Below are 13,664 nucleotides of genomic sequence, written 5' to 3' on the forward strand. Positions count from 1 at the left end.
CTGTTTAACAGATGCCATATTTAGCGATGAGAATTTAATTGTTTTATAATCATACCTTTGGGTACTTAGGTTGAAGTACTATGTGCAACTAAAGTTTATCTGGAGGAATTCACAGTTGTACATAATCTTTTTAGATTATAGACTGTTCACTAAGTTATGCTGTTTTGGATAGCCTCAGTTCGGGGGAAAAAAATTCTATGTACATGCCGTAGAAGAAAGAACTCTTCACATCAACTCTAAGGTGTTTCTGTATAGCAGCATAGTGCTTTTTTTTTTTTTTTTTTTTTTTTTTTGATGCCTCTACAGGTGTACTAAGAAGTTGATATCCAAATAAGGGTAATAATCCAGCTGTCTTTTACAAAGGCACATTGAAAGTGAGGTTAAAATTTTGCACCAGGAATGAAATTCTGGATGTAGGTAGTCACTGCATGAAGGAGCTCTTACTTGCATATTATCTGTTTTTCTTAAATGTTGTGATGTTCATACTTTGAGAGAACTTCACTTTTCAGGCTGGATCAAATGGTTAGGGGACAACTATCAAGCCTGGAAAGAGAAGATTTTAGAGTAGAAACGGTGTGGACTTGGGCAACAAATATTCACATTCACAGTTTACTTCCCATTTTGCTGCTTAGGATTTTTAGCCGTTGTAATCTAGAGCATGAACATTGTTCGTGAATTTTGTGGATGGTTGCTCACTGTTCAGAGTCATGCAGATGATGATTACTCAGTGTTCAGAGTCATGCAGATGTTATTGATAGCTTTGGGTGATCTTGTTGACTCCCCCCCCCCCCTTCCTTTTATCCCACTGCCTTTCAGTGGGCATCTCAATCATCCCTGAAGTGATCATTTGTAAGATCAAAATGGCTTGCTTCCATCTTCTGCGTGTAATTCCTACCTATTTTCCAAATTGAAAAAGTGTAATGTATGAGTTAGGAGAGTTAATACGTTGGGAAATATTCCTGAAAAAAAACAGGCAAAAATAGGCATTTTAAAATTTTTGTCAGCTTTTAGACCTGAGAGAATATTTTATTGCTAGAAAATAATAATCTCAGTTTGAGGTTTAGAAATAGAGTAAAAATAGTGTTGGTGAAAATATATTAAATTTCATGCTGATAAGCTGCCATATTTGCATGTCCCTTCAGTGACATTAAAAAAAAAAAAAAATGAAAGCCTTATAAAAAGTTCCTGAGATAAAAATGACTTCTGTTTGTACAGCTCTTTTTACACAGCACCAACAGTTATGTGAAGGGATATGCTTGTAAGTTAGTATCCGTTCCCTTTTGTATTTCTGGTGCAGTCAAACCCACATCACAGTAGAGTGAGAGGCTTTGAGTAGCTTTCAATCCCCAGTAAATTTTACTTTCCCTTCTTCAGAGATTAACATGTACCCACTGCAGTAAAAATATGTTGCGACAGTTTTAAAGTAGCTTAAACTGCATTCTGGAGAAGACTTCAGAGAGGTTAAAATTTGGTACAGTTAGTATTATACCATAATTTTTCAAAACATGTAAATTGTGGTTCTTTTGAGGTGTGTTGTTTTTGTGCAATATCTGTCCTACTGCGTGGTGGGAGGCAAAAAAGTCCCCTCGTGTGGCATCCCGGGAGGTTGTGTGTGCCTCCCTGAAGTCCACACACCAAGGCATACCACTGATTTCCAGTACCTAAAGCAAATGCTTTATTGGAATGCAGAAGCGAGAAGCCAGAGCAAAGTTTTACCCGGCAGAAGTCAGTTGGCTCTATTGATGGAGTTACTGATTAGCAAAAGGCTTGCAAACAAATTCCCAGTTGTCTGCCTCTTGGGTGGAGTCCTCCTTCACATTCCTGCCACGCTCAGTGGTTTCTTGGGTTGCTCAGCTCCTCTGGATCCCGAGGAATGTCTCTTCCTTTCTGTGACCTCAGAGGCTTGGCGTTCGTCCATGCCTCACTGCGAGCATTTCTTCCTCCCCGGGGCTCCTGGTCTACACTCTGTGTGGAAACTCCCTGCTCGCTGGGTTGCTCCCTCCCTACCCAGCCCGCTGCGGGCTCCAGCAGCACCTCGCACCTACGTGTGCTCAGTTGCTCCCTCCACCTTTCCGTGCGTTCTGCTCCCAGAGTACATCATCAGGAAGGTCAGCAGGCAGACTTCATCTATGCAGCTCCTTCTTTTTCAGATAATATGTGGTATAACCACGTGAACTGGACATCAACCAGTTCTGAAGTTTTACCAACAGTCGCACCCCGTATACGCCCGCAGAGCAGTCAGAGAGAGGAGGGACCTTGCCCAGAGTCTGATTCCGGCACTGCCAGTGTTTTGTAAGGCCAAGCTGAGTTCCGCATCCCAAATGAAAACCTGCGTACGAGCACAGCTTTGGAAAACCTGGTCAACAGTCAGATTTTAGGAGCGTACAGTTGCCTAAAAGACACGCGAGCTGTGGGGTTGCTCAGGTTTTGGTGTGCATGCAAACATCGTGTGCTAGGCCATGATGATTTGTCTAATATCACTAAATAACACAACCATTTTCTCCCCGAAGAGCTCACCTGCACAGTATGCATTCTTCCCTTCAGTAGAATCATTGCACACTTCATGGATTTGCATTTGATGGCAGTTTACAAGTTGTTTGCATTTAATTTTTGGATAAGCAGTATTAAAGTTTCAAGATCAGTTGTGTTAATATGAAACTAATTATTTTTGCTTTTTGTTTTCTCTTTTTGTAAACTCTGATGCAGCATTATGTTGACTTGTGTTCTGTCTCCGCTTTGGCTCAGTTCCCATATCTTTCCGCTTAAAGTTGTCTGTATTTCCTTTCTTTACCCAATCCCTGTTTTCCTTTCTGAATAAGACAAATACAAGGCAAACTACCTAAAATCTGTATATTCCTTTTTTTTTTTTGTATTGACTTATGGGGAGCCTTGTTACACCCGTGCTTGATTTGAGCAGAACCTCTTGTGTTAAGTCATTATACATGATGTTTACTGTGCTGTTCGTAATATGAAGTAAGGTTCATATTACTCCCTGTTTCCGCTTTCCAGTTATTTAATGATAAATGTAATATGCAAACAACTCTGTTTGCAAATTACCGAGGCTGAATTTAATGGCCCTCTCCCAGAATCCTTGACTGTGAACACCTTCTACCTTCAGTTGTATCTATAAACTGGCATTTTATAGCTTATGAGGCCAGAGATCTTCTGTGCTCTACACATCCCATTGGGGAAAATGGATGGCACAAGGAATGGTGAGCTCAATTTCCCCTCTGAATCTGGGCAATATACCTCAGCTCCTTTAGAAAAGTAAATGCCCCTGAGTTACTGGTGTATTTTTTCTTAGCTTAATGATGCTTCCTCCTTTATTACAAGTCTTCTTGGTTCCTGTTACTGTTCTGCAGTATTTGCTTTGTGCAACCAGTGATAAAGTATGTTGACAAACTGTTTGCTGTTAATTGAGTCAGCTCAGGTGATTTTTATAGCTGTTTCTGAGGCATTACTACAATCAGCAAGATGAAGGATATTTCCTTGAATTATATTGCGTGTAGGAACAGGAATTTTTATCCCAGCATGTAACTTCTGTGGGGGTTACTTAAAATTTCCAATTCCGGTTGCTCAAGTTGGAAGGGATGATCTTAGTGTTATATTACACGGACAGTTACTGTCAGGTACCTTCGTCTAATAGAGAAGTGAAGGAAGTTTCTTGATCCTTGAGCAAGTACCAGGCTAATTCCGGGATTCTCCTTCCTTTGTGTCATTGCACAGGCATCTTCTCGATTACTGGTGCGGCCGACCAGCTCCGAGACACCCAGTGCTGCAGAACTAGTCAGTGCAATTGAAGAGCTCGTCAAAAGTAAAATGGTGAGGCTGACTGGCAGATGCATGTATTGAAAGCAGTTGTGTCTTCAAGCCCTGACTTGCTGTTCAAAGAAAAGCTGCATGCCCATCCTGAGCGTACACCCTAGACTTGTAAAACTTGATGCCTGTTTCAAAAGTGACTTTCTGGGTTGGTGTACGGGTTGCTTTGTACACCCTTTTTTGTGAAAGCACTTACTGAATAGGTAAATGACTGTGTAGACAAGCAAAAAACCAATAAATATGAGGGAGAGAAGACAGAAAATGTATTTTCTAGTAGTCAAAAAGAAAATATCCTATTAGTAAAATGAATGCCAAGACCCAAGGTTACCCTGATTTGCCTGATAGGCCTTTATGAGAAGAATCCCTGAGACTGAATTTACAGTAAGTCCTGCACAGTTCAACAGTAAAGATGATAACCCACACACACAGACATTTATGCTATCTAGCTGGTTTTAAGGCAACATGATAATGAAGACAGAAGTAAAAGAGTAAAAGGATGGTTTTGTATGTTAGCAGCTCCTTCCTGGCTTTGCGGTACTTGCTAGCAAATTAAGTAGGCGGAATTTGTGTTGACTTTTTAAAGTTTCTGGTTTTTAATATTTCTGTATTTGTGAAGATGCTCATTGACAAAGAACAGGAAGTATGGATAATGCCAGGAAGGCCCTCATTTGTATTCAAAACCCAACTTGACCTGGTCCTGGAAAACCTGCTCTAGAAGACCCTGTTTGAGAAGGAGGATTGGGCTATATGGTCTCAGGAGGTCTCAGCAGTTCTTTGATTTGCTCAAAACCTTTTAAGTCTGGCTTTTGCAACATGGACTCTGTTGGGCTTAGTAGAAGTGCCATTGTGAAAGCTGTATAGAGAATTGCAGGATGGCAGCCTCAGGTTACCAGAGGTTGAAATTTCCCAGGCTTGTTCTAAATTTAAGCAGCTTTGAATTTCTGAATGAGAAATTTTAATTTCCATTTTATATTTCCTCATTCAGAAATTTTACATTACTGCATGAAAAAATTTCTGCACTCTCTTAGAGTATCAACTTTGCTAGAAGGGTGAATAAGAAGTAATCTGTGGGAAAATTCAAAGCAGCCTTTTGTAAATGGAAGGTTTGACAGTCCCTGTGTCTTTCAGGCAGCCTAGCAGTGGATGTAACTTAATGATTCATGCATATAGTCCCTGGTGGAGATGTTCTCATTTCACAATTTCATCCAAGGGTCAGCTTCTCCTGGTTTTTGGGCCAGTCATATCATTATTGGGTTTTTACTTTTTGTAGGGAAACAAAAAAGATTACAGCTGAACCCCACCCTGATGAAGTAAATGTGTCTTGCGTTAAAGCCTGTATCGCATTCAAGGAAAAAGTGATGCATAACTGTAGCTGGATCCAAGATTATGGGCTTGAATTAAAGAAGTCCAGTAAATACTTCCTAGAAGCTTGTTCGTGTTATTTCTCCCATGGCTTCTCCATCTTCTGTACAAGCAGAAGACTGTGGAGTCCATGCAAGGGAGACAGTGTAACTGGCAGAAGAGATAGGGACTCTCTCCTAGGGTCTGAACTGTCGTGACGCTCAAAAGCAACATTGACTGTAGAAGTCAGTATTTCGGCTAGTTAATATGACAAACAAGATGTCTGACAAAGAGTGCCACTTCTGTTGTAATAAAAATGTAACAGCCAAAGAACTTTTTAAAGGTATCCTATTTATTATTGAAAGTAACTTGCATATGCCAGAACTGAAGTATGACAATTACAATTAAATCCGGGGCAATAAGCACACTTCTGTGTATCTTTCCACCATGGAATTACTTGCATCCTGAGCAGGATAGTCTGATTTTTATCTCTTGCTGCTTAAACGAACTGAACTCCTTTCTTTTCCTGTAAAGGAAAGGCTGACGTAATGCAAATGTGCTTCTATACGGTTACGTTATCTATCCTGGAAAGCCAAGTTTTTGGTTGGTTTCCTGGAAGCTTGAGACCACCTTTGCCAAGATATATTGCAGTAATTGATCTCCCATAGGTTCCCATATACAGCTGCAGGTAAAAGTGTCTTGTGGATAAAGGGGAAGTAAATCGTTGTTGCTGTCTGTCTTGAACACCTTCTCAGGCCCTGGAGGACCGTCCAAGTTCCCTGTTGGTAGATCAAGGTGACAGCAGCAGTCCATCCTTCAACCCTTCAGATAACTCCCTTCTCTCCTCCTCGTCACCCATAGATGAGATGGAAGAAAGGAAATCCAGCTCTTTAAAAAGACGACAGTAAGACCACGTTTTCAGTCCTTTTTTGACAGTGTTTTGAAGAGATAAGTGAAATGCTTAAAAAATGTCCATTTTGAGCTTGCAGCAGAAACTGTGAATCTAGAAAGGGGAAGACTTGTGTTGGGTGTCAAGCATGCAATCGCATCATACAGAGAACAACAGTTTTCTTAAGCAGTCTCAGTTTCCTGTGACTTTTAGTTATACTTTTGCTTGACTTTTGTCACGTCAGTCAGTGTTATGCAGGAAGATGCTGATCTTTAAATGTTTAGAGGCCGATCAGGCTTCAAAAAACTGGTCATTCCTCTTGTTCTGTTCCACCGTACTCTTAATTTCTTTATGTAATAGTAAACTGTTACCCTGGTTTCAAAATTATTTACATCTATGGGTAGAAATAACAGTTCATATACTTAAGAGTCTGCAAACCAGAGACGTAATAGCGTTTTATTTTAAACAATAGTTAAATGTTTAATTTTAATGACACATGTAAGAAAATGTCTGATTTAGAAGTAAGCCTGCTCCGATGCCAAAGTCAAAGCAGCATCGTGCTTAGAAAGAATGTGCATTAATTCTTCAATTTCAGCTCTGCTTATCAAACAAATATGACTGCAAATATGTGAAAAGCTGTATGCCATTAATCCTCTTTAAGAGTGTTTCATTTTTTTTAATGAGATGAGTGTGTTCACCAGTTTCTTTCCGTTGTAGCTATGTCTTACAGGAATTAGTGGAGACAGAGCGAGATTATGTACGAGATCTGGGCTATGTAGTTGAGGTATGATGTTTCTCATTTTCTTGATTTTTCTTCCTTTTTTTTTTTCTTTATGTGATACTGACCAGCCATGCAGCTTGAACCTCACAGTTTTTTCAAATCAAAACACAGGAAAAAACTGAAAATGTGGGTTTTTTCATTCTGAGTTTTCCCTCCTGCAGGCTTTTAACATATTAGAAATATTGCATCAGATCTCATTAGGTTTTTTTCTTCCTGTTTCTGTGTGCACCTTATTGTTCTTCTGAGGAGTGTAGTTGGTAATTTTTTAAGATCACTACCTGTGACCTAATAGTATCTTAGACTAGACGGTTTTATTTAGCACAACTAAATTCAAAAAAGCATTGTAACTCAGCAGGAAGAGGAACTCTTCTGGATTTGAAAGACTTGCTGCTTCTCCTACTGCTAAGCTTCTCATAGACATCCTAGTTTCCCCTTCTGTAAAACGAGATAACATCACACATCTCCTTCAGTCTTCAGCTACCAACAAAATGCATTTGGAAAAGTAGAGAGAATGAGCATGGCAGTGAATTTCAGCCTAAAAATGTTCAATTCTTAAACTCTGTTTTAAAGGGAGGGAGGGACAGGAAGATTGGCATTGTGATAGTCTTTTTACAGTATTTAAAGTGTGCATTAGAAGGCTGTGAACAGATGTATTTTTGCAACTAACAAAATAATTCCTGGTGAAAATGCTAGACATCAAAACATAAACTTTGCAAACGAAAACCAGTCTTGGCTAATTAGGAGTAGAAGTATTAGGAAAAAATAGAAGGAATGGAATTGCGTGAATATTAGAAAATTTAAAAACACTCCCAGCTCTACACAATGCGATGGAATTGTACAGTGAGACGAGTGTATATATACACCAAAAAAGAGAAGATGGGACTATGGGAAAATGTAGAAGGAACTTTCTTGCAGCCAGAATTCTTGCTAATGGAACTGATGTTCGATGTTTTTGGTGTTCGGTTTGCTCGTACCGCACGTCGTAGTCCGCGCAGTGCAGCCCCATATGCAGTGCAGCTGCTTTCTTCCTCAGCGCGCCTTGGTGTAGCGTTAGTGTGGATGACTGAGATGAGAAACACTGAGCAAAGGGGCACAGAAGCCAGTTCGGTGGCTCTGACTCGTACCTGGTAGCAGCCCTACCTGGCAAAGCATTGCAGCTGCTTCAGATAATAAGGAGAAGCGCTGTAGAAGGTCCCTCTGTGCTTTGAGCCTGTTCACCCTGGCTGAATTAGCTAGAGTGAATTTGTCTGTCTAGCACTGGGCGGTGTCGTGCAGACAACCTCAAGCCAATGTGTGATATTTTGTGTCTGTGCCATGTTATAGAGCAGTTTTTTGGTTTGGTTTTGTGTCCCAAGCAAGCTGTTGTCATGGGCAATTTGGAAAGCTTCTGGGAAAAGGGGGATTAAAAGACAACTCACTTTTTAAAGTTAAAATGGTCACAGTGAACTTCCTTGGACTGTTGCAGGGTTATATGGCACTTATGAAGGAAGATGGCGTACCTGATGACATGAAAGGCAAAGACAAGATTGTATTTGGAAACATTCACCAGATTTATGACTGGCACAGAGAGTATGTATTAACTTGAAAACCACCTGTTGAACAATTCTACCTAAAAAATACTAGATTGACTTTAATTTTTTTTTTTACCCCTCAAATATTCAGATACAAGGTAAATAAAGTTGGTTCTTGTGGTTTGAGATGTGGATAGTGTAGATTCAGCTTACAAATGTTGGTATGAAGATTTGCTTTAAACAAAGATGCTTATATATACCAAGAGCTTCAACTGAGAATCTATAGTATGGGTAGTATTATGTACAGAAGTTTGTACATTGTTTGAGGCTTTGTTTTCAAAAATGTTTGCTCTAAGAATATGGTCCAAAGAATTTGTTAGGGGTTAGCATGGCAATATGAGCACCTCAGGCTCTCGGACTAGGAAGGAGAGAAGTTGTAATCAATATAGGAAATTAAAGGATTTTATTAATGGACACCAGTATTTTTTCATCTTGGCATGGATTCAGTGTGTCCTTTTGGAAATCTGTAGTAAAATATTACACTGTTAACATTGTCATTTGGGGCATACATTAATATCCAAAGTTGGTGATAGGAGACACAAAGTGGGCCTTGCCATAAGACCTCTTTGTCTTACCATCACCTGTTGCTATAGTGTGTGCTATCAGAAAAAAGTGCTTATTCTGTTTCTGTTCAGCTTCTTTTTAGGAGAGTTGGAGAAGTGCCTTGAAGATCCAGAAAAGCTGGGATCCCTGTTTGTTAAGCATGTAAGTGCAAATGTTGTCTTTGCAAACCCATGTTACTGCTACTGACCAACACAATTGATTATTAAGGATTTATCTATGGTACAACACTACTCAGAAAGTGCTGTAAAATATTCCTGACTGTAAGAGGTGGAGAGATAGGTTATAAGAGCTTAAAATCAGACAAAGTAAACAATCTGGGTTTTGTTCCCAATATCTTCCCGTGGAGACAAAATATGAATGTGGGCCTCTTTTTCTGTTCAGTTCCAGTTCTGTGCAAGGAAATTGTCATTTCATATGACCAGATACACCTGTCTTGGGTATCCATGCAGTACCATGCAACATAGGAATCAAAAATAAGAAGACAGCTCATTCTTCTTGTTGGTTTCAGTGCATTCTAGTTCTGTATCCTTTCCCTTTCTGAGAATTGCAGCATTCTGCTATTGCAATTCTCAGCACATGGCTGAGACTCCTCCCTCTTCACTTGGGGAAGGAATTGAGAGTACTAGAAGTTAATGATGTTCAATTTTAGTCCAAGACATTACCCTTTATGGCTTTAAAAGGAATGACCACATGATACATGTGGATATTTTAACACTTTGAAAGGCAATCGAGTGAACTAGTTATCTAGAAACTAGATATGAAAATTCAGGATGCATCAGACATGCTACTAATCCATCATTTTGGTGTCTCTGTGTAGAAATACAATTCAATATCTGCTTGAGATGGGTCTTAAGGTACTCCAAATCATGCAAGACAGCAGAAAGGAAACTTGTCTGCTAAATATGATCATTTGCACAAGTATGCAAAGACTGAAGACAGGCTGGATTGAAGCAGCTTTAATGGGTTTCAGATTTTCCCTGCGGTCTGTGTTTGAAGTCAGAACCAGGGTAGCAAAAGAGCACAGAACCAAACACTAATGGAACAGTAACACGGGAAGCCAGGCCTAATTCCTGAGCTAATGATGAGGAATGAGCTGTTTCATTTCTGAGGGATTATTATTATTATTTAAAAAAACAATCATACAAAAAGAAAAAACCCACAAGCATGGGAAGAGGAGAGAATTCTGGCACTGGTAAAATGGGAAACCTGAAGGGTTTCTCTGTCTGTTTCTGGTCGCTGTTTTACTTTCTCCTGGTATTTGTAACTGAGTTGTCTTTGAAGGGCGCCCTTACAACTCCAGATGGAAAGGCAAGCTGTGATACTATTACAACATCCTCTAGCAAAACCCTGACTATCATCTAGAACATGACAATTAAGTTCCTGCTCTTAATCTGTGTTCTGTTTCCTTTTCAATCTCCATCTTATTTCTTTGTTTTTTACTTTCCATTTGTCTTCACTGGTCAGTACTCCGTAAGTCTATGAGCAGCAAAGCCCCTTAACAGCAAACTGATCCTAGCAAAATGATAAGGAAGATTTTGGAGTAGGTAATAGGCACATATGGTATGTCTGTTTCTTAACCAGCAAGGCTGGTAATCAAGAATGAATCTTAAAGGCTGAAGTTATGCTCGCTCCCTTCTTTATTGCCTTGGTGTTAAAAGCACATGCACAAAATACAGAATCAGAGTTAAAAAATACTAGCACCACCATTTCCAGGCTGTATCACCTAGATCTCCACTGAACCTCTAATAGGACAGCTAGTCCTAAATAGAAGACTGAAAGGTTTCTCCTAACTGCTCTGTAAAGCTAAGCAGGAGGAGGTCGTTATTCTAATATATTAGAATAATAATGAGATTACTAAAATCAAATTAAAGTATGGTATTTGAAAGGCTCTATCCATTGCTTTTGCTAAAAGAGAAAGATAACCATTTTCCTACTTAATTTTATTGTGGGACCTGCTGAGCTATCATCTCTAAACACCTGTTGTTCAGCAGTATTTATAACTGTGACAATTTTCTGACTTCTGTTGCATTTCTAAAATCATCATGATATTCCCAAATAAATGTGTTTTCAGGTCTGTAATTTCTGCATATGGAGCTGCTTCTTTTCCTCAAAAGGACCTTTTTAAGTTCATGCTTTTGAACAGCTGCGCTTCTTAAAATAATACTCCATTTCAATCTGGCATGCTTTTTTCTTGATAATGATGTATCGTTCTGTATCTTTGTTCTTCTAGGAGAGAAGGTTGCACATGTACATAGTTTACTGCCAAAACAAACCAAAGTCTGAGCACATTGTCTCAGAATACATTGATACGTTTTTTGAGGTGAGTTTCTGAGAGAGGATATGTACAAGGTGAAGAGTGTGTACAAATTGTAAGCCTTATCAGATAAAAAAAGGCAGCACATATTGTTGTTACTGTTTTAAATCATAATTTCTTGCCACTTCTCTCTGATTTCTCAAATCTGATACAGGCTTCTAGAGATGTATTAACCTCCAGGGGAACAAAACTAAAGTTTAGGTATGAGATATCGATTAGTCAGTAGAGTCTCATTCTCATTAGCCCTAGCCCAGGCAGCTAACAGTGGGTATTATATGAAGTGGCAATTTTGGATGAGCAAAGATCACTGTCGAAAATAGACTGTGTACAACCTGTGATTGAAAAATTACATTTCACTGTACAATCTTTTCAAAAAAAAAGATCCGGAAGATGCTTGGAGTGGGGAATGCTTTGGCAACAAAGCTGATACAGACAAGAGGAAGGACTCTGGCTTTTGCTGAGTGAAGATTAGGTTCTGCTCTGACTTTTGCCCGTTCTGTTCTGATAGCCGTTAATAGCGATATATCCCGCTGTGTTTCTAACTTAACAGAACAAAGTTGTTTCTAACTGAATAGATGAAAAACTGTTTGTTTTGCAACCCTCAGGATCTAAAGCAACGCCTGGGCCACAGACTTCAGCTCACAGACTTGCTAATAAAACCTGTGCAGAGAATTATGAAATACCAGCTGTTACTAAAGGTAAGGTGATGTTGAGATTAATGATTTAATATATGTGTTAATGGATACATTGTCCTTTTTTAAATATTGCTGATGCTTTTCCACCCTCCTCCCAAACAACCCAGATTTTAAGCAATGTAATATGATTATTTTCTGAACATATTCAGATAGTTATAAAAATTACAGTAAATAGCTTGGGCAGAATTTTGCACTTTTTTAACAGTTAAAGACCAACTGAACTGAAGTCAGTGACATGGAAATGTATAGAATTTGTGCCCATGTCATATGAAGGGGACAGGGCTCTCCCAACTGTTTTTGGATGTAAATGTGATATGAGTCACTGGGATTCACCCCAACTTTTCCAACTACACCTGCAACCATTTTAACATCACATAAATGTTTACTGAAGAGTTTACTGTGGTTCACAGAGGTCATTGCTTTAATACATGTTATTGTGTGATCCAAATCAAAAATAATGAATACGTCTTAAAAATAAGAGGGGGGAAAGCACTGCAGCAAGAAACTTTAAGAAGAATGTTTTTCTGTGTGTCTTCTGCAGTCTGTCATCCTCTGACAGAGGAAGATTTCTCGTTACTGATTAATGAGAGAAGAACTCATATTACTGTTTTTCTTTTTTCAGGACTTCCTCAAATATTCTAAAAAAGCTAACCTTGACACAACAGAACTAGAGGTACTGGAGCCATTTTCTCTGAGTGATTTGAATGCTCTTTAATCTTCTATTTGTTTTGAGTTGCTTTCCTTTTCTGATCTTCTTGAGAATGTGATTAGGATAAGTGTTTGTTTTCGCATTTCTGTTCCAAAACAACCATAGCAAATGAAACAATTGTATCCTGCTAACTCATTTGGAAAATAAAACTTTGACTTTTTATTTGTCTTGAACAGAGAGCTGTAGAGGTCATGTGTATAGTACCAAAACGGTGTAATGACATGATGAATGTTGGCCGCCTGCAAGGATTTGATGTAAGTTGGCTGGGGTTTTGCTTAGAGTTTTTGTCAGGTTCTCCAGGAATTAACCATTAATGTTGTGAGGAGAGTTGCAGGGAAGAATAAGATAGAGTGCTCTCTCACTGTCTGGTTAGCTGGCGCAGAAAGCAGTGAATGAAAAATCAAGTCTTAGCCCTGCCAAGGACTTCTTCCTGGGAAGCTTTACCTGTTATGTCAGTCACACTAGGTAAGTCCTGCTGCAAAATCTAGGAAGCACTGGTGTTATTATTGTTCCCTTATTGACTAATGACTTGCAAAACAGTGAAGTAATCAGTTATCAGCAGGTGAACAGACCTGACTTCAGCCATGTAGGCAAAGGAGGAGTTGCTAAGGTCAGTAAAGTACCTGAGGCAACTGTAGCCCTTCTCCTTGTTCTGCTAAGTCTAGCAGAGGTGGAAACTGGCTATCGAAGCAGTATGCGTCAGCCAGGTACATGCATCAGTATGCATGTCGTCACATGCTCTACTTGCAAAGCCTTTTCTGCTCTGTGATGCAGGTACGAACTCAAATTCTTCCGCTTTTCAGCACCCTGGCAGTCATTATTAGAATATATGAGTTACTGTGTTGGGGGTGGCAGGGAAGGAGTTATTGAGACTACAGGTATGAAAGCCTCAAGGTTACTAAGCCTCAAACTGCAGTATGAATGGAAAAGTTTGGGGTGGAATTTGTGTTGGAGTTTTTTTCTTTGTGATATTTGCTCTTT

At 39.3% G+C, this 13,664-nt stretch overlaps 1 protein-coding gene across 2 annotated transcripts in view; it reads left to right on the top strand.

The window, feature by feature from the left end:
* The window catches only part of TRIO (trio Rho guanine nucleotide exchange factor), a 254,705-nt gene that overhangs the window by 218,819 nt on the left and 22,222 nt on the right, over positions 1 to 13,664 (top strand). For both annotated transcript variants that reach the window (XM_075417109.1, XM_075417110.1), the window contains exons 37-45: positions 3,727 to 3,822; positions 5,916 to 6,064; positions 6,767 to 6,833; positions 8,296 to 8,399; positions 9,037 to 9,106; positions 11,196 to 11,285; positions 11,885 to 11,977; positions 12,597 to 12,647; positions 12,860 to 12,937. In XM_075417109.1, the coding sequence (XP_075273224.1) occupies positions 3,727 to 3,822; positions 5,916 to 6,064; positions 6,767 to 6,833; positions 8,296 to 8,399; positions 9,037 to 9,106; positions 11,196 to 11,285; positions 11,885 to 11,977; positions 12,597 to 12,647; positions 12,860 to 12,937 (798 nt within the window). The remainder of the gene's footprint in view (positions 1 to 3,726; positions 3,823 to 5,915; positions 6,065 to 6,766; positions 6,834 to 8,295; positions 8,400 to 9,036; positions 9,107 to 11,195; positions 11,286 to 11,884; positions 11,978 to 12,596; positions 12,648 to 12,859; positions 12,938 to 13,664) is intronic.

Source organism: Opisthocomus hoazin, chromosome 3, assembly GCF_030867145.1.
Source record: "Opisthocomus hoazin isolate bOpiHoa1 chromosome 3, bOpiHoa1.hap1, whole genome shotgun sequence".
In the NCBI taxonomy this organism is placed as follows: Eukaryota; Metazoa; Chordata; class Aves; order Opisthocomiformes; family Opisthocomidae; genus Opisthocomus; species Opisthocomus hoazin.